The 22041-nt window shown below is 35.4% G+C and overlaps 1 protein-coding gene across 21 annotated transcripts in view; it reads right to left on the reverse strand.

The window, feature by feature from the left end:
* Positions 1-22041, reverse strand: part of LOC739761 (putative COBW domain-containing protein 7) — a 79137-nt gene that overhangs the window by 23175 nt on the left and 33921 nt on the right. For 9 of the 21 annotated variants that reach the window (XR_010155468.1, XM_054680356.2, XM_054680347.2 and 6 more), the window contains 5 exons: positions 20519-20556; positions 14561-14607; positions 12792-12878; positions 10121-10165; positions 3722-3778 (listed from right to left, as the gene is read on the reverse strand). Coding sequence is in view for 20 of the 21 variants with exons in the window: in XM_054680356.2 (XP_054536331.1) it covers positions 3722-3778; positions 10121-10165; positions 12792-12878; positions 14561-14607; positions 20519-20556 (274 nt within the window). In the remaining variant the exon portion in view is untranslated. Of the gene's footprint in view, positions 1-3721; positions 3779-10120; positions 10166-12791; positions 12879-14560; positions 14608-18082; positions 18148-20518; positions 20557-22041 lie in introns of all 21 variants that reach the window. The other 12 variants (XM_054680351.2, XM_063806577.1, XM_063806575.1 and 9 more) reach the window with 6 other exon arrangements.

Raw genomic sequence — 22041 nt, forward strand, 5'->3', positions numbered from 1 at the left:
TAAGAATCTCACTCAAAACCGCTCAACTACATGGAAACTGAACAACCTGCTCCTGAATGACTACTGGGTACATAACGAAATGAAGGCAGAAATAAAGATGTTCTTTGAAACCAACGAGAACAAAGACACAACATACCAGAATCTGGGACGCATTCAAAGCAGTGTGTAGAGGGAAATTTATACCACTAAATGCCCACAAGAGAAAGCAGGAAAGATCCAAAATTGACACCCTAACATCACAATTAAAAGAACTAGAAAAGCAAGAGCAAACACATTCAAAAGCTAGCAGAAGGCAAGAAATAACTAAAAGCAGAGCAGAACTGAAGGAAATAGAGACACAAAAAACCCTTCAAAACATCCGTGAATCCAGGAGCTGGTTTTTTGAAAGGATCAACAAAATTGATAGGCCGCTAGCAAGACTAATAAAGAAAAAAAGAGAGCAGAATCAAATAGACGCAATAAAAAATGATAAAGGGGATATCACCACCGATCCCACAGAAATACAAACTACCATCAGAGAATACTAAAAACACCTCTACGCAAATAAACTAGAAAATCTAGAAGAAATGGATAAATTCCTTGACACATACACCCTCCAAAGACTAAACCAGGAAGAAGTTGAATCTCTGAATAGACCAATAACAGGCTCTGAAATTGTGGCAATAATCAATAGCTTACCAACCAAAAAGAGTCCAGGACCAGATAGATTCACAGCCGAATTCTACCAGAGGTACAAGGAGGAACTGGTACCATTCCTTCTGAAACTATTCCAATCAATAGAAAAAGAAGGAATCCTCCCTAACTCATTTGATGAGGCCAGCATCATCCTGATACCAAAGCCGGGCAGAGAAACAACCAAAAAAGAGAATTTTAGACCAATATCCTTGATGAACATTGATGCAAAAATCCTCAATAAAATACTGGCAAACCGAATCCAGCAGCACATCAAAAAGCTTATCCACCATGATCAAGTGGGCTTCATCCCTGGGACGCAAGGCTGGTTCAATATATGCAAATCAATAAATGTAATGCAGCATATAAACAGAACCAAAGACAAAAACCACATGATTATCTCAATAAATGCACAAAAGGCCTTTGACAAAATTCAACAACCCGTCATGCTAAAAACTCTCAATAAATTAGGTATTGATGGGACGTATTTCAAAATAATAAGAGCTATCTATGACAAACCCACAGCCAATATCATACTGAATGGGAAAAAACTGGAAGCATTCCGTTTGAAAACTGGCACAAGACAGGGATGCCCTCTCTCACCACTCCTATTCAACATAGTGTTGGAAGTTCTGGCCAGGGCAATTAGGCAGGAGAAGGAAATAAAGGGTATTCAATTAGGAAAAGAGGAAGTCAAATTGTCCCTGTTTGCAGATGACATGATTGTATATCTAGAAAACCCCATTGTCTTAGCCCAAAATCTCCTTAAGCTGATAAGCAACTTCAGCAAAGTCTCAGGATACAAAATCAATGTACAAAAATCACAAGCATTCTTATACACCAACAACAGACAAACAGAGAGCCAAATCATGAGTGAACTCCCATTCACAATTGCTTCAAAGAGAATAAAATACCTAGGAATCCGACTTACAAGGGATGTGAAGGACCTCTTCAAGGAGAACTACAAACCACTGCTCAAGGAAGTAAAAGAGGATACAAACAAATGGAAGACCATTCCATGCTCATGGGTAGGAAGAATCAATATTGTGAAAATGGCCATACTGCCCAAGGTAATTTACAGATTCAATGCCATCCCCATCAAGCTACCAATGACTTTCTTCACAGAATTGGAAAAAACTACTTTAAAGTTCATACGGAACCAAAAAAGAGCCCGCATCACCAAGTCAATCCTAAGCCAAAAGAACAAAGCTGGAGGCATCACACTACCTGACTTCAAACTATACTACAAGGCTACAGTAACCAAAACAGCATGGTACTGGTACCAAAACAGAGATATAGATCAATGGAACAGAACAGAGCCCTCAGAAATAACGCCGCATATCTACAACTATCTGATCTTTGACAAACCTGAGAAAAACAAGCAGTGGGGAAAGGATTCCCTATTTAATAAATGGTGCTGGGAAAACTGGCTAGCCATATGTAGAAAGCTGAAACTGGATCCCTTCCTTACACCTTATACAAAAATCAATTCAAGATGGATTAAAGACTTAAACGTTTGACCTAAAACCATAAAAACCCTAGAAGAAAACCTAGGCATTACCATTCAGGACATAGGCATGGGCAAGGACTTCATGTCTAAAACACCAAAAGCAATGGCAACAAAAGCCAAAATTGACAGATGGGATCTAATTAAACTAAACAGCTTCTGCACAGCAAAAGAAACCACCATCAGAGTGAACAGGCAACCTACAAAATGGGAGAAAATTTTCGCAACCTACTCATCTGACAAAAGGCTAATATCCAGAATCTACAATGAACTCAAACAAATTTACAAGAAAAAAACAAACAACCCCATCAAAAAGTGGGCAAAGGACATGAACAGACACTTCTCAAAAGAAGACATTTATGCAGCCAAAAAACACATGAAAAAATGCTCACCATCACTGGCCATCAGAGAAATGCAAATCAAAACCACAATGAGATACTATCTCACACCAGTTAGAATGGCAATCATTAAAAAGTCAGGAAACAACAGGTGCTGGAGAGGATGTGGAGAAATAGGAACACTTTTACACTGTTGGCGGGACTGTAAACTAGTTCAACCATTGTGGAAGTCAGTGTGGCGATTCCTCAGGGATCTAGAACTAGAAATACCATTTGACCCAGCCATCCCATTACTGGGTACATACCCTAAAGGACTATAAATCATGCTGCTATAAAGACACATGCACACGTATGTTTATTGCGGCATTATTCACAATAGCAAAGACTTGGAACCAACCCAAATGTCCAACAATGATAGACTGCATTAAGAAAATGTGGCACATATACACCATGGAATACTATGCAGCCATAAAAAAGGATGAGTTCATGTCCTTTGTAGGGACATGGATGAAATTGGAAATCATCATTCTCAGTAAACTATCGCAAGAACAAAAAACCAAACACTGCATTTTCTCACTCATAGGTGGGAATTGAACAATGAGAACACATGGACACAGGAAGGGGAACATCACACTCTGGGGACTGTTGTGGGTTGGGGGGAGGGGGGAGGGATAGCATTGGGAGATATAACTAATACTAGATGACGAGTCAGTGGGTGCAGCGCACCAGCATGGCACATGTATACATATGTAACTAACCTGCACATTGTGCACATATACCCTAAAACTTAAAGTATAATAATAATAAATTAATTAATTAAAAAAACATTCAAGACAAAATAAAAAATAAAAAAATAAAGTGAAGAGAGTTATTTGTGTGAAAACGCTAAGCTAAAATTTTCTACGTATCTCATGCATTTTCTCATAGAAAGAGTATTAGACATAGTGTTTGGTGTAGAAGTGTTAACGATTAGCCTCTAAAGTTAACTATCATTTACACTATAATTTCTACAGGAAAATGCAATATGATTTCCAAACAACCAATTAGTAAAACTTCCAAGAATATACCTCATTAAGAATGGTCTTGTATGCCAAAGGAATGGCAGGAAGCTTAAATCATGGATGCAATTGTGCAAATCGTTCCTGTTAACTATGGGGAAAAAAGGTACATAACAATAAAAGTAACCAAATTATACAAAACATACCTTATTCCAGAGAGACTATCAAAGGCATGAAGATCTAATACATTAGAGAGATCAACTCTAAAAGGAAGAAAACTAACGTGAGCAGTTGGAAATTCTGTGAAATACATCCAATTAATCAAGAAAAAAAACTCTGACTCTTAAAAATTTTTATACATAAAATTCATAGAAGTGGGCAAATGGTGTAAGATTTGAATCACAGTTGAATCAAGATTGAAAATTATTTGGTTATTACTTCAATGAATTAGGTTTTTTTAAAACTTTCAATTATCTTTTCAATCCTGAAATTTATGAGCTTTTCAAATACATTTTTATAGCTAAAAAATCAGCTAAAGAACAGAAACTTTTCCAAGCAGCTTACTACTCAAAAGATGAAACAAAAGAAATGACAAATAGAATTAACAAATAGGTACATTCCAAATACCTCTGCAATTTTTGTTTTTTTTTATACCCCCTCCCTTGATATAACATGTAATATAAAAATGAGGAGTCAAATAACCAATGTACAAAATATTAAGTTACTCTAGGACCCTGATCTTCACGTGATTTGATTTCATTCATTCAGAATGGGGCTGCATGTAGAAAGAAAATTCCCACCATCCGAATAGACATTATTTCTCTTAGAATTATTTAATGATAATTAAACTCATTTAATTGAATCCAATGATTCAAATCAGGTGAGAATAAATAACATATCACAATTAGCATTAAGTTTGGTTTAAATATAAAAAAGCAAATTTATAAAGACTGGTGATTGAGTTACAATTTTAACATAAGCCGAGAAAACCACAGAGGACAGGCTGGGCGCGGTGGCTCACGCCTGCAATCCCAGCACTTTGGGAGGCCGAGGTGGGCGGATCACAAGGTCAAGATCAAGACCATCCTGGCCATGGACAACGTGGTGAAACCCTGTCTCTACCAAAAATACAAAAATTAGCTGGGTGTGGTGGCACGCACCTGTAGTCCCAGCTACTCGGGAGGCTGCGGCAGGAGAATCATCTGAACCCAGGAAGTGGAGGTTGCAGTGAGCCGAGATTGCACCACTGCACTCCAGCCTGGCACAGAGTGAGACTCCGCCTCAAAAGAAAAAAAAAAAAAAAAAGAACAGCAGAGGACAGTGATTTCTCATAATCAAAGCTAAGGTGAAGAAATATTTAAAGAAAATGACAAATGTATAATTTCAAATTTAGATTCCAGAAGCTTGCCAAACATTTGTTAAATTTTCTTACAAGGAAAAAAAACATCATTGGTCAGATTCAAGATTTTTTTTTCTTTAATGCACAAACATATAAGAAAAAACATCTCCTTTATCTCAGGACTGACCAACTGTGCCTGCTTTCTTTATTCTCAACAGTCTATCACATACTCGTACTCGTGGCAACAATACTGTGTTAGATTACGAATGCTTGTCTTGGCAAAAGAGAGACAAATTCCCATCTTATTACTCCAAAGTTCTATGTTAGTAGACTATAACAGCAACTCAAATTCTGGGCATTTTAGATGTACAGAATTAGAAAAATGATCAAGCAAAGAAGCAAATGTTCTATGAAGAAATTTTTGAATATCAGTTTACACTAAAAGGCCAAAGTCTTAATATTAAACGTATTTCCTTTTTCACCCCCCACCCCTCCCCCCACTACTGAGCATATTTATATTGACAGGTCACAAACAAGGGGCACAGGGGCTCCACTTTGGGAGGCCAAGGTGGGCGGATCACTTTGAGGCCAGGAGTTTGACACCAACCTGGCCAATGTGGCGAAACCGTCTCTACTAAAAATACAAAAATTAGCTGGGTGTGGTGGTGCACACCTGTAATCCCAGCTACCTGGAGGGTGAAGCAGGAGAATCGCTTGAACCCAGGAGGCAGAGGTTTCAGTGAGCCGAGATCGCACCACTGCACTCCGACTTGGGGGACAGAGTGAGATTCTGTCTCAAACCAGAGTGAGATTCTGTCTCAAAAAGATAAAAATAAATAAAAATAAAAATAAAAATAAACCAAATGAATGAAGTTTCCCTCCAAGTTTGTCATCTTCATCTTAGGAAATAGCTTAAAGTTTAACAAAGTTTACACATGCCAATTTTGTGAATATCAAATTCAACAGTTTGGAAACACAAGCTTCTAAATAAACTGTTTCACTGTGACAATGTCCTTGAGAATACATGTCATCCAGAGGTAATTCTGCTTTATACTCAGATTCTTTCCATACTTCCAAAAAAGGATCAATATTAGACCTGTACAACAAATTACAATCTTTTACAGAAAATAATAAAATATCCAAGTCTCTCACCAAATTTTCAAAAAAGAGGAAAAGTGTAAGCTTCCAGATGAAAGTTTCTATAGCTTTCCCCAAATTTAGTACCACCATGAAAAAGAAATTCTTCACTCATTCAAGGCATACGACTAGAAAACTAATTTCCATGGCATCAAATTAATTTCCTCCTTTGGAGATAAAACCATGAGATCTTTTCCAAAGCATTAAAATCGCCAAGAAAAAAGAAAAAAAAGACCATTACCAGCATTTTAAAACTGAGTAAGAGAATGAAGTAAACAAAAAAGGGAAAGAAAAAGCTTCAAAAGTTCATTTTTCTCCTAATTTCTTGAACTCTCTATTCCAGAAGTACCTAATGTTTTTCTTAAAAGAGAGGCTTTCAATTTTTCCCTATGTCTAAAGGCTGCTTTAAGTAGCCTAAGACCAAGGACAGGAGAGTGAAAACGAAGAGGGTTTTGGCTCTCCAAGGTGGGGGTGGAATTGCAGCTACTGCTTAGGGATATTTTCCAGTGGTCATCTCTTCAAACTCCAGTGAGTCTCACAAACAGGGTGCACCAGCCAATCCAAGTATCCAGTATCTACAATGCAAACTGTAGATACTATCCAAATTGACAGTAGATAGCTCAGTAAATAGCTGAGCAAACTGCAATGATAGCTCAGTCTTGAACTCTGGAAATAAATTTCCAAAAGCCTTCCCCAGTGGCACTTCAAACTCAAAAACATTTACAAAACTAATCACATTTTCCAAACCTGCTTCCACCACTACCCAACCTGTTGCTCCTCCTTCCTGTATTTCCTATACCTCAGAGATTAGCCTCACATTGAATCTACCTCCCAAGAGTCATGTTGCTTTTAAAATCCTTCACTAACTCCTTGCTCCCTACAGAAGAAAATCCAAACTATGTATCATGGCATTCAAGACCCTTTGTGGTAAGTTCTCTATCGCTTCAGTCATACCACTTTTTCTGTGCTACATAATACCAAGTTTTCTAGCCATTCTAAAATATTCAAAGGTCCCTGGAATACAAAATCTTCCTTATACCTGGAAAGTTATCCCTACCCTACTCCATCTGTAAAAGCCTTATTCATTCTTTAAGACTCAGGTCAATGACTGCCTTCTCGGTCAATATTTTCCTGAATCTTTTTCAAGAAAAGTTGAGCAATCATTCCCTCTATTTTCCTATTATTATAGAACTCTGTGCTTTTAAAATTCTTGTATTAATATTAATATCTATTATGTTGCCTTTTTGTTTGTTTGCTTCTGTTTCCCCCCAATGACTGATCTCCTTAAAGGCAGAGCTTTTGCCTTATCCATTGCTTATATAGTCCTTAAAATGCTATGAAATGCATAGCAGGCAGTTTGTCAAATTAATTATTGACCAGCTGTGTTTTGGTTTTCCTCTGTTCAGTCCACTTACGTTTCTAAAAATTAAGAAAAAGTCTAGAGAAGATTAAAATGACACATCTTCTAACCTTTTACTCCTACTTCTGAAATCTATGTGGTTCACTAGTACTTCCATTTGCTACTAAATCAACTTGTCTTACCACTAAGACGATGCTACACACTATTCCTTTTCCTTACTCTTAACTACTCAAGGTGAGCCTTTTTCTACACATGCTTATAGCAGTTTATTGTCAGTACTTGTCAGCTACAAAATGGTAAAAAAATTTTAAAAAACAAAACTTCTATAAGAGTGACTTTGACTATTTTGTTAACCAAATCTCCGGTTTTTTTTGTTTGTTTGTTTTTGTTTTTTTTTTTTTTTTGAGACAGAGTCTCGCTCTGTCACCCAGGCTGGAGTGCCGTGGTGCAATCTCAGCTCACTGCAAGCTCTGCCTCCCGGGTTCACGCCATTCTCCTGCCTCAGCCTCCTGAGTAGCTGGGACTACAGGCGCCCACCACCAGGCTCAGCTAATTTTTTGTATTTTTAGTAGAGACGGGGTTTCACAGTGTTAGCCAGGATGGTCTCCATCTCCTGACCTCGTGATCCGCCCACCTTGGCCTCCCAAAGTGCTGGGATTACAGGCGTGAGCCACCGCGCCCAGCCCAAATCTCCAGTTTCTAAACTGGTAAGCTCAAGTTGCTATGCCTCAAGGAATTTCAGAGAATATTTAATGTAAGATTCAGGACCCAATAGTAAGAATTCTACTCAGGACATCTGATCTTCATTGAAAAGGATTCTAATCCAACTTCAGTCCTCATAGCAAGGAAGTACTCTTTCAGAAAGTGCCTAGATTCTCAGATGCATTGGCAAGCACCATACACTGAAGAACTCACAGAAGATTTTAGTCACTAGTCCCTAGATTCTCAGATGCATTGGCAAGCACCATACACTGAAGGACTCACAGAAGATTTTAGTCACTAGTCCCTAGATTCTCAGATGCATTGGCAAGCACCATACACTGAAGAACTCACAGAAGATTTTAGTCACTAGTCCCTAGATTCTCAGATGCATTGGCAAGCACCATACACTGAAGAACTCGCAGAAGATTTTAGTCACTAGTCCCTAGATTCTCAGATGCATTGGCAAGCACCATACACGGAAGGATTCACAGAAGATTTTAGTCACTAGTCCCTAGATTCTCAGATGCATTGGCAAGCACCATACACTGAAGAACTCACAGAAGATTTTAGTCACTAGTCCCTAGATTCTCAGATGCATTGGCAAGCACCATACACTGAAGAACTCACAGAAGATTTTAGTCACTAGTCCCTAGATTCTCAGATGCATTGGCAAGCACCATACACTGAAGAACTCACAGAAGATTTTAGTCACTTGCTCACTCATCCACTTGAGTGAAGTAAGAAAAATCAATCACTGCATGTTTATTGTTCTATAATAAAGCAAATGTTAGAAATAAAAGTTAGAAATGTCAAACACACTAAATTGTTACATAATAAACTAATCAAGACACAACTTTTATTCAGGACATGGATATTTCTGAAATGAAAACAAGAGAATTGACTTAAAATGTTTATAAATACGAATATTATGACAGAACCAAAGCTATTTATGAGCATTATTTTTAAAAGCTTGTTTAAGTATTATGCACTTGTCTGTGTGACATTTTGTAAAGCGAAGAAAAATTAAGGAGAAAGGAATTGTAGAACACTAACAGGAAGAGGACAGATACTGAGGAATGGCTCATGGTATAAGTGAGATTATCAGAGACTTTCTACAATGGAATTTGAAATGCAGGGAGCATATTTGGTGTATGGTTGTAGAGGACTTACACTAAGGGCATTCTTCTGCTACCTCTGCCAGCAGATGAGTGGCTCCTGAGAATGCATACCAAATTAATTCCCCAGCTGTTCACATGCATATAAGCAGCTGCTGCTGTTACTGCCTAACACTTATGGCAGTCTGTCAGCACCTCTAATCTCTGCCATAGCAGACAAGCCACTCACCTAAGGCCTCTGCTGTACTTCCAAAGAAAGAATTTCTCAAGTAGAGACTGAGTGGAACTAGACTGCCAGCTGTGAGCCTCAGAGCTCCTGGCTGCCTGTTGCTGAGTCTATCAGCTGCTGAGCCTTTCTCACCAAAAAAAAAAAAAAAAAAATGAGCTTAATAAAATAACCCTGCACAGAAATTTCCTGAAATTAAGATAACATTCAATGGAAAACAGAAGTTAATCTACAGAAATACACTTCACAGATGTTTTAGGAACAGAACCTAGAGAAAATGAAAGTCAAAATTTAATAAAAGAATTTGTCAGGAACTTCAAGATAAAGACTCCATGTATTTTTTGGCAACTATAAAACACTAAGAAGGCTTTTTAAATATTAAAAAGCCATTTAAACACTTCAAATTAAGATTCCTCAATATACTTCAGATTTCTGTACTGAGTTACCCTCTCGAGTGTTTGGAAGTCTTTTCTTCCTCATTAAGCAAACACTTACACAGTGTTATCATGGCCTTGTAATCTTAGTTTTGAAGACAGGGAAATGTACTAGCCAAATATGCCAAACTAACTTATTAAGAGCATTCCAAACAACATTTTGGATCCAATTCTTTTTAAATGCATTTAGATCTTTCTTATATTAGAATCAAGCATATTTGTCAATTACTTAATGTTTATTATTAATAACTAAAATGATTTGTTATTAATAGGAATAGCTTTTTTAAAGTACCTTGATCTTTGTGTTTCTAAGATTTGTCCTAGTCCATTTATGGATCTGAAATAAATAATAAATGAGGAAGACAAAGTTTAAAAGTAAAAATTAACTTTTTAAAAAAGTATACAAAGTATATTGTTTCTAAAACAGGAAATAAGCATACCCAAATACATCTGGAACCAGAAAAAAATTAAAAACAGAAAAACAAAACTTGCTTTAAAAAATAATTATGATTTTCCTTCAAACAATAAATCACATATATTCCACTCATACAGCAATAAAACATATATGCAAAAATTCGCACAACTGTCAGATTAAGGGCTACTTTGTGGTTAAAAAAAGACGCTTCACTTTAGAAAAAATCATTCATAAATAGTCAGTTATCCTAGTGTTCTTAAAAATGAGTAGATACTCAAAATTTTTACTGTGGTCACTTTTTTCCTCAGGCATACATGGTAGAAATGGCTATATACACACTAAAAATAAAAACTTAGTTGTAAGTTGCTTTGCCCCCAGCCTGTCCTTAGTATTCACAGTAATTCAAAGTCACACATCCCAGGTTCCTTTATAGAATAACCTCGTCAGTTCCCTAATTAGGCTCTCTACCCGTTATGCCTGTTCTCCCTCTTTTGATACTATAGAATATGGCTTTGTATGGCACCAAAAAGTACCTGTTAAATTGTTTTCAACACACTGTACACCTCATATATTTATCTTTTCCACTGCCTATCATCAATCATCAATTCTCTATCATGAATTCAGTTGTCTTTAGGGTTACTTACCCAAGATTCTTGCTACTTGTTCAAGTTTGTTCTCATGGGTAAGGCTTCCCACATATAATGATTCTGAGGCAAGTCTCTCCACTATTTTACAAAATTCTTAAATCTTCTTTTTTGAATACACTCTAGTCTGATGGCTAATTCCTCTCAAACATGGTTACCTTTTTTCACCTCCCCAAATATCATTCTGAGTCAGTCACAAGTCTGATATAAAGGGAGGGTAAAAGCCAAAAGGGTGTGTAATTTATCAAATTGCTTCTTCCAAATTCATTTCTAGTACTGTTAACAAGCTGGCTAATAGTCAATATTGTCAGTGTCAGAGATTTAGCTTAGGTCTCTATAAGGATATAAAAGTCAAGTAATAATTATCATTCCTTTTATGCCAAAAACATTTGCTAAATAGAGTGTGTTCTTCTTAGCAATCACAATGGTGCACAAGATTTATGAAGAGAAACAAGATTAGAAGACCAGTGTCAAAAAATGTAAAAGCAATCTTCATTCATCACTTTCTCCTTTTCAAAATCAGCCATCTTTTTCTTTCTTCCCTTTTTTACTATACCTTGAACTTACTATGTAAGCTAAGAAAAAAATTACATAATAATAGTAACAGAGCACTTACTATGTGTCAGCACTGTGCAAAGTTTACCAACACTGTCTCATGTAATACTCAAAGCAAACTTATGATAGGCATTATGCCTTTTACAGAGGAGGCTTTAAAAGGGTAAATAAGCTCCCTAAGAAGACAATGAGAAACAGACTAAGGATTAGAACCCAAGCAGATTCCAAGGTCTGTGATCTTCAACACTACGCAACAATACCTACCCTCCACGTGGAGACATTATTTTTTTTATAGTAAAGTTTAAGGACATTACTATTAAAATAAGATGAAATATGTGGAAAAAATATGAATTTCTTTCTTCCACAATCATTAATCATGGCAAATAATCTCCTAATGAGCCTTATCATTATTGATTCGATTTATAATATATACTATATGAACTGAGATGACAGATTCAAAATCTAATGTCAGTAGAACTTATAAATACTAAGAATAGTAATTTTGAGCCATCACGCTCAAAGCATTGTACGCATTAAAGATAACCAATAATAATAGCTACGGAATGTCTCTCTGTATAGGGCTTTTATTAGTTCAGGTCTTACAAAATAATTCAAAACAAAGCCCCTGAACTATAACCTCATTTGAAAAGTCCATCTTTGTTTTCAAAAGGAATGGGAGCCTCCAGAACAGTCAGCAAAATGACTGTTAGCACATATTCGAGCATCATTCATATTGTCCTGATTGTCCTATGCTGATCAGCCTTGGCTATGGACAAAGAAGATATTAAAGCAAGCTGGAAGACAAGGCATGGTTGACAGTTAAGGAAGATGAAGTCAACAAGAGTTCAGGGAAAACTGAGACCACTTGAGTCAGGGAAGACTTCACATAGGAAGGGGGGAGAGACAGAATAGGCTCTATAGAATAAATTAAAAAAAAAAAAACAGAACAAGAAAGAACTCAGGGATTGGCAGAGTGAGAATACATTATGAGTAAAGACAGGAACTGACAGGATGCATCCATGGGAAAGTGAATTAACCATCCTGGGTAAAGTTAGGGAAGACTGACATTAGGAAAGAGTCAAAGAGAAGACAGGAAAAGAAAGATGGAGTGAGAAGACCCTGAATATCAGTCTATTAACTGTGAACTATATTCTGCAAGCACTGGGGACTAATTTTATGTATTACCATTTATATAACAATTAGCCATCAACAATATATGTGATTCCCTAACGTTCTTGAAGCAGGTCAACCTTATACCTTAAGTTTCTACAGGGCAACAATCAGAGTAAAAAATATTCTGTGTATACAATATGGATCTGTAGGCACTTAACACACTCATCATTTTGTACCTAATTGTCGTTCTTAATTTCTTTACATCTTCTTCTGGAACCAAGTCTGTTTTATTAATGAGAATGATATCTGCCAAAGCAACTTGCCTAAAATAGCAAACAAAAAGAAATGTTAAGAAATTTTAAATAATATACACGCATGCAGATTAATACATCAAAAGAGAAATGTTAACAAATTAAAAATAAATAAAAATGCTTCATGTAGATCAATATATCAGTTAAGAATTATATAGTGCTCTATAGGAGTGATTCAGTTTACTCCTAATCCGCTAATTTTTCAATGTGAATGAACTGTATTCATTACCATGCAAGTTCAGATTTCACATTACCCACTCGCAAAGTATTTACTAAGTTCTGTTACTTGCTACTCTTGTGCTACAAAGATAAGTCTCAAAAAGTTTACAATCAAAAGGATGATTTTAAACTCATAATTTTCTTTGTGAAGAAAAGCATAAAATTCAGATATCCAATATGGTAAAAAGAAGAAGAGTTTACCTACTAAAATACTGTAATATTTACCAAAATTTTCAAAGAAATAGAATAACTTCACTTAATACTAAAAACTGTATTAAACAGGTTTTTTAAAACTATACTTCAGAGCTGGGCATGGTAGGGCACACCTGTAGTCCTGGCTACTTAGGAGGCTGAGGAGGGAGGATCCCTTAAGCCCAGGAGTTCAAGTCCAACCTCGGCAACATAGCAAGACTCCATTTCTTAAAAAAAATAAGCTATACTTCAGAAGATATATCAGGATATTGCACAAATCTCTTCTTTATCACTATAAATATACTGTATATTATCTCTGTAAAGAATCCAGTTGACTGAATGCTAGATAACAAAGTAGATGATAATAATCAGAAGCTCTATTTTCTATTAACAGGATAGTAAAACTGGAAATTCTTTCAATTTTCCTCAATTATTCAGGGTCTTATGCTTTATCTCAAAGAATACAACTAAATTCTCAAAACTAAATTCACTTTAGTTCACCGAAAGAGCAGGTTTCAACAGTATGTACATCACAAATCCAATTTGGCTATTTTCTATTTGGCTTATTTATATTTTCTATAATAACCATATTTTCATAAGGAAAAAAGTTACAAAAATACTTAAGTTCAGCCAGGCACAGTGGATTCAAACCTGTAATCCCAGCACTTTGGGAGGCCGAGGCGGGTGGATCACCTGAGGTCACGAGCTCGAGACCAGCCTGGCCAACATGGTGAAACCCCATCTCTACTAAAAAAATAAAAAATAAAAAATAAATTAAAAAATAAAATGCAAAAATTAGCTGGGCATGGTGGCGGGTGCCTGTAATCCCAGCTACTTGGGAGGCTGAGGCAGGAGAATCACTTGAACCTGGGAGGCAGAGGTTGCAGTGAGCCTGCACTTCAGCCTGGGTGACAGAGTGAGATTCTGTCTCAAAAAATAATAATTATTATTATTATTATACATATATATATATAAAATCTTCAATCCCGAAGAAATTGTATAACAAGAAAATATTTTTAAATGTTAGTATTTCCCGAGTTCCTCAAAATTACAGAACTCCTGTGTTCAGCATTCACTTTATGCTATGACAAAAATGACTTTAAGTAAAAGTTTAGTTATGAGATCATTATAAATAGATAGCAATAATTCAACCAAGGGAAAAAAAGAAAATAAATTTTCCTTGACTATGTTTTAAAATTTCTTAGTTTGTTTTTGGTTTTCATCTTAGTGATTTTTCTCTTTACAATTAGCCAGCAATCAATATATACTTTAAATATGAATACCTAGTAGCTTCATTGATAAGGCCATCAGGTTTCTCTTCTGTTAAATGCTAAACAAAAAAAAAGTTTGAATAAAGTTACTATAATACAATAAAAAATCTAATGTCAACACAAAGGATTTTACTTTAGAGACATTTTCTTGCATCTAATAAAAACTTCAACATGTTCTGTTACTGAATACACAAATCCAAAACTAACTTTTCTAGCTAAAAGCATTTTTCTTCCCCATTTGCAATTTTTTTCTACAAGTGAACCTGTGGGGTTTTATAGGGGGAGGAAGAGGGCTTAGGATTTCATACTCCTGACCTTTTCTTTTACTTAAAAGGAAAACCCCTTTGATTCACATAATGTCATAAAAACATAGAAGATTACAGTTCAGATTTTAGGTATTTTCCTTCTTACAAAACTGTTCTGGTTCTAAATATTCATTATTACTTATTTTTAAAAAAGGATAACCACTGAAATATACTTTCTTAGAATCTAATATACTTCCCTTCACACCAAGCCCCCATATTAGAATCTAAAATACTTCCCTACACCCCAGCCCACAATCATGCACCACGTGAACTCAGTACTAGGCCTTTCAAACACCCTAGAAACAAATAAGTGGTGGGAAGGCTGATTCAGCCCTGATTCTAGCCTAAAAGCAGTTTATCATTTAGAAACCCATACTTGCTAATCTGGCCTCTCAGTGCAACTGTTTATTTTACTGACCTCTCCAGAGTCAGGCTAACTCCAAAAAATATTTTGACACTGACTTAGAGACCAAGTGGTAGTTTTCATCTCTGGAGGCAAGCTTTGTTGTCTGTTTTTTTTTTTTTTTTCCCCCTCATAATCCTGTTTACATCCCTAACGTCATCAACATCACAAGCTTCTTCTCTGGGAAATTACACTTTTACCCTCATTACCTCAAACCTCAATAGAGGTTCCCTGTCACAATAAAAAGCTGGCTACTGAGGTTTAGAGGCAACTAGATTATAGTAATACTCTATATTTGAAGCCAACTTTACAAATGAATTAAATCCTTGAATCTAACTTTATAAATTATATACATTTTTCTCATTTAGCTTTCATAATAATTATGGGAGATGGCTATTTTCATTTATAAAGGAAGAAACTAAATCTAACACCCTCATCATCACAGGATACTATATTTTATATACAATCACAGGGACTTTTTTTTTTAATTGAACACACACCCATCAAGTAAAATGAACATAATTTTAAAGTCTTTGTGAAATCTTTTATGCCACATAAAATCAGTTTGTGTACAATGCTACACAAATGTCAATAACCATATATCAGAGCCAAACCAGTTTCATAATTCATGGGGAGATGATCATTAGGGGTATCTGAATAGTTTGGAACCTCAGAGCAAGCAGGTAATAATTTTATTTAACAAGCTTGATTAGGTCTATAGAAGAAACATTTTTTCCTTCTAAAAGTTCAGCAAATTCTATTTTGAGGAAAACAAAACCGAAATAAAATCATGGCAATGATACTTCTACTTCAGGCAAAATCTTGTTCAATTCAACTGCAGACCCACTCTGCAATTATGGAAGTCACAGAACTTGACAAGTATTGTATCAAAAATCATTCCACGCCAAAAGATCAAGTTTAATATTTTTTTCATAAATCATCTTGGCCTGAGGCTACAACAAGTCCTATTGTTATATACTCTGCCTCTAGAGAATGAGGCTGCTAACAGACCTTGGAATGGTGCCTGGCACACAGGCTCAAGAAATATTTGTTGAATGAATTGTAATTAACACCTCCTGTTGTGGGGATACATAAAAGGTGTTACATGAAAAATGCCATCTAACATGCAGCAACAAATCTCTTCCCATTAAGCAGTAAATCTACTTAACAATGATATATTTTTGGCAAGGCATCTGCCTCTGAATGATCCTATAGTACTGAAAATTCTTTTTAAACTGAAATATTTTTCAAGATATTATATTATTGACCTTATGAAAGCTTTTTTAACATATGAAATTGGGGTTATTTGGCTATGAGTTTGTGAGGCATAAAAATGATATGACAGAAGAATTACAGATTTGTTTTTGCATTTCCATGCCTAAATGTAACTAATACAATGTTAGTTTCACAAGGTAATGTGCAATGTTTTAAATGCATTTACCTCTCCAAAATATTAGAATTCTTCACTCAAAGCTAACAGTGGTAGACTAACGTTTTACTACTTCCAGGCAGTCAGAAAGTATCAAATATAAAAATAAATGAAAATCACCCCAAATGAGAGCCTGCCAATATTTACAGCTGTATTAAAATTATATGTAATCATATACAATTATAGCAGAAGAGATAAATGTCCTCTTCTATGCCCATAGGAAAGCTATACAAACATTTAAAAAAATAAGTGCATATTAACATTTATTTTCTTTAGACATCAGCCCCGCATTTCCCTCATGTGACTTCCTACCTTCCCAAGTCAAACTCTGCAAAAAGTATAAAATCAATGTCTTCTATTCAAAAGAACATTCTCCAATAATACATTATATACCATTTGGTCCTTAAGTCAGATGACTTTCATTTATAAAATAAAACAAAATGGAAATTTTGGCATTCTATTCCACCTGTATAAGTAAATGAAGAAAAAATTTTTGCAAAATATTTTTTAAATATTTTATATTACATAGATGTCCAAAGTATTCCTTATCTCTGCTTAACAACTATGGCTTTTGCTTATATATCAAGAAAGACAAAAATAATTTTGATACTAATTAATCCAACATATTCAAAAGGCTAAGGATCAAAACCCCAATTTAACTTACCACAACAAACAAAGGAAATTAAAGGGGAGTGGTGTGAGATGTTGGTCAAAGCATACAAAGTTTGTTATACAAGATGCATAAGTCATGGAGAGCTAATTACAGCATGATGACTGTAGTTAATTCTATTGTATACTTGAATCTGCTGAAACATAGATCTTAATTGTTCTTACCACCCCCTCTCAAAAAAATAGCAATGTGAGGTGATGGATAGGTTAACTAGCTCGATTGTTTTATAATGTAATTCACACATTGTATACCTTAAATATATATAATTTTTACTTGTCAATTGTACCTCAATAAAGCTGGGGGGCTTAGGGAGAGAAACAAAGGAACTCTCTGAAATAACACCACTGTAGACCTAACTTCATGAAGGGCTATAGGGTGTCCTTTTCTGCAGAAATAAAGAAAGAAGCCGGACCAAAAAAAGAGAAAGAAAGAAAGAAAAGAAAAAACTATCTTAAAACCCACTGGCTATGAAAGAACACTGCTGTTGACCAGAGTGGAAATAAATCTAGTGTCAAAGATGTCTGGTGTCATTTTTAAAAAGCAGCAGCAGGAACTATTTCTTTCAAATGGATTGGTTACAGATGTAACACTATTTTAGTTTTTAAAAAATTATTGCATAATGTCAGTCTATTTATTGTTCTGGCCTTTTCCAAGCTAACTGTTTTCTGACTGAATTGTTTCAACAGATTGTGCAATATAACAGAGGAACCAAGAAGAAACCTCTCACTTGACCTTCTCTGGGTAACTTCATTCATTGCTTCTATTGCATTAAATGCTGTCACATCTGTAGACCTGAAAAGAACAATGTCAGTAGCCTGGGTGTCAAGTCCTCAGAATAGAGAGCTGTCATTTTAAGTTGTCCAATTCTTTGCCTATGATTAAAAAATGAATATTTCAGATCAATGGGTGACAATCCCATTAGCATGATACCCCATGATATCGATGACCACTTCAGTTTCAATTTGGCTGGCTGGCCACAGGGTACCATTTCTCAGCTTTACTTGTGATGGGCTGGCTCTGTGAAGCATGACATTCTTAAATTGCTGCCCATTATCCAAGTGTCATTACTTGTACTGCGTCAGAATTCTCTGAATCACAAGCAGCTACTGAGGTCAAGCTTTGCAACCAGAGGAATTGGACAAGTTGGAAAATTCTTTATATCAAGGCAAAGTTATTTATCTGGCATCCAACTTAGAAAATCTAAAGTTTCCATTATCCTGACAGTGTGTCAGTTTTGTGTAGGTATATTGATTTAATAATTTAAGAGGTTTTATCAAGGTAGCAGGAGGTTAAACGTTTACTGTGTTTGCATTATTCAGAATGTTGCTTTGTTTTTTTGGCCTCCATCATGCTGATAATAGATTCTATTTAACTCTTCTCCATACTCAACTATACATATAAAATTATTCCTATAATCATAAAATACATAAACAGTTTGACTTTTAGCATGGCATTTTCAGTCTATCAAAATTTAAAAAAACAAAATGTCTTAGCAGTTATCTGTCACATAGGTATATCAAATTTTGTAATAAATTTATGGAAGAGATAGATTCAAACATGCCTATAATAAACATTCAAAATGAATAATTTGGGGCTTTTTTGCTACCTCCATAAGCATTTTGCAAGAAATATGATTTCCAACAGTCATTGGAATTTTTCTGCGTGAAACTGTAATACTGTATTTGGGATCATTCTTTGATTCTTAAATTATATTCATAAATTCATAAATTGAGATTTTAAACTCTAAAAAAGGAGTTTTCTTCCAAACTTTTCAAATTAGGGCACTCTATCATCGAGGGAGAGAAGGCCCAGTGAAGAGGTATTGGTAGCTATTTGACAAACCTGACATATCCCTTAGAGCATAATTTCAGCAAAGATTTGGGAAAAAAAAGCAAACTTAAACATTAACAAGTTCAGGCCAGGCGTGGTGGCTCATGCCTGTAATCCCAGCACTTTGGGAGGCCGAGGCGGGTGGATCACTTGAGGTCAGGAGTTCATGACCAGGCTGGTCAACATGGTAAAATCCTGTCTCTACTAAAAATACAAAATTAGCTGGGCATGGTGGTGTGCACCTGTAATCCCAGATACTCAGGAGGCTGAGACAAGGGAATCGCTTGAACCTGGGAGGTGGAGGTTGCAGTGAGCCAAGATGGTGCCACTGCACTCCAGCCTGGGCAACAGAGTGAGACTCTGTCTCAAAAAAAAAAAAAAAAAAAAATTAACACGTTCAGATATGAGGTTGGATACAAAACAGACACTAATTTTTAAACACTGAATTTAAACTTCTAAGAACTTACTGCTTTGGGCCCTATCCATATGCTCAGATTGGGAACGGGTCAGTGGGTGGGATGATTTCATTCTCTTCTGCCTTTAGTGGTATTTCACTTGGGAAGCTGAGAAACATCATTTTACTGTATGTAACAACATACTTTTAAAGATCTTACTAAATGCATTTTATAAATTAAACCTCATTTAAATGCATTCTAGGACCTTAGAAGTTAACAAAAACATTCATAGCAGGATGTCTTTTACACTTGATCTTAGCCAAAAGACCAAGAAGCGATGCAAGATGCCTTTTAATGGAGAGAGTCTTCTTACTAATCCTATGTGTATATCCTGATTTTCTTCAATATGTACTTTTTAAATTTTAAGTTCCAGGGTACATGCTCAGGATGTGCAGGTTTGTTAAATAGGTAAACGGGTGCCATGGTGGTTTCCTGCACCTATTAACCCATCACCTAGGTCTTCAATATTTTTTAAAAACTCATTTCCAGTGTGTGTTTAATAGTAATTTAACAAGAAAAATAAGATCTCAGATGCTTTATCAAGCTCAGCTTCTTCTATGGAACAGAAAAACTTACCAATATTGGGGTTGAATCCTTGTGAAGAGTTATACATACCAAACTCTTATCCTAACCCCATATGCTTATTACAAATTATAATTCCAAATTTGATCACCAAATCAAACTCAGAGTAATAGAAAAGAAATATTTAACACAAACTAATAATTAAAACACAAATTTCACCTATTGTTCAGGATATCTTTTTGAGAAAGGTTTTTGTTAAAGAAAATTTCAGATACAAACATAAAGAAAATTAAACAATCAATCCCCATATTCCCAGCTCTCAATAATGAGCCACTCATAGCAATCTTTCAACTTACTTTTAATCCATATTTTGAATCCACAATAGTTATGATACCTACAAAGGAAAAAACATTTTAATCACTTTTTAAAAAGAATGTTTATTAATATTTGTGCAACCATACTTCAGAATGAAAATTAAAACTAACCTATTTCAGTTCACAAGTACTACTCAATAAAACAATGTACTGTTTTTTTCTCTTGCCAGTGCTGCCATTTAATTAAATTCCAGTAATAAGTCAATGCATTTCCTGAGTGGCTAGCACTATTTTAAGGCACTAGAGAAGATATAAAACAAATAAAAATTTTAAATTAAATAAATAAGAAAATAAGATTTCCTTGGCACTGAAAAAGCTTACAATCCAAAATATAAGTCAAATTTCCTAACATAGTCAAATGTGATAAGTACATAAGACAGGTTATTTCTAGTTTATTTTCACATAATCAAAATCAAGACTTTTCTTAAGATTTAAATTATTGCCTAAAGAATGAGACATCTTAAGGTATCATTCCTAACATCTCTCACCAAATCCAAATCCAACTCATAAATGTTTTACATAACATATGCCTAAGTTTCCAAACTACCAATTCATTTTGCAATCTCTGAATATATGCTGATAACAAAAGAATGAGTTTAATTATGCCTAAGGAATTCAACCAGTTACCCGCCACATATATTAGAGCTCAATGATGGGGCCCAGCTTAATAATTCTTAAATTTCTTAATGATTATTACTTTTGAAAAAGTAAGAAAATTTCGACTGGTTTTTAAAAAGGTGAAAAAGGGAAAGAGAAAGGGAGAAAACATAGTCGCTTAACTAAGAAAGTTTCTAATATATTTTAAATGAAGGCATATCATTGCCCAAAAGTGTTCAGGTAAATAAAGTAAGGGAGGAGTGTTTAATTCTTATCTTCAAGAGAAAATAAAAGCAAAAATATGATCCTCATATTGCCCGGAGGATTAAAATAAAAGGCTCTAACATTATATTAAGGGCATAAATCAAACAACAGAGGATACAGAAAACCTACAAAGCATTTTTTTTTTTTTTAAAGAAAACCTTAGTGGAAGCACTAAATTGGAAGTTGAGTGACATCGAGTTCCACCACTGTCTGGGGTTTTTTAATCTATATGAACAAAGATTTCATCATTAAACTAAAGTGTGAAAAGAACAACAATGCAAGGAATTAAAGTTGTAATATGAATGAACAATAATAAGCTTAACCATAAAGATTTTACTTAAAAACAAAAGAGGCAGGGTGTGGTGGCTCACGCCCATAATCCCAGCACTTTGGGAGGCTGAGGCTGGCAGACCACCTGAAGTCAGGGGTTCAAGACCAGTCAGGCCAACATGGCGAAACCCCGTCTCTACTAAAAATCCAAAAATTAGCCAGGTACAATGGTGCATGCCTGTAGTCCCAGCTACTCGGGAGGCTGAGGCAGGAGAATCACTTGAACCCAGGAGGTAAAGGTTGCAGTGAGCTGAGATCATGCCACTGCACTCCACGCACTCCAGTCTGGGCAACAAAGTGAGACTCTGTCTCAG

This window comes from Pan troglodytes, chromosome 2 (assembly GCF_028858775.2).
Source record: "Pan troglodytes isolate AG18354 chromosome 2, NHGRI_mPanTro3-v2.0_pri, whole genome shotgun sequence".
NCBI classification, from domain to species: Eukaryota; Metazoa; Chordata; class Mammalia; order Primates; family Hominidae; genus Pan; species Pan troglodytes.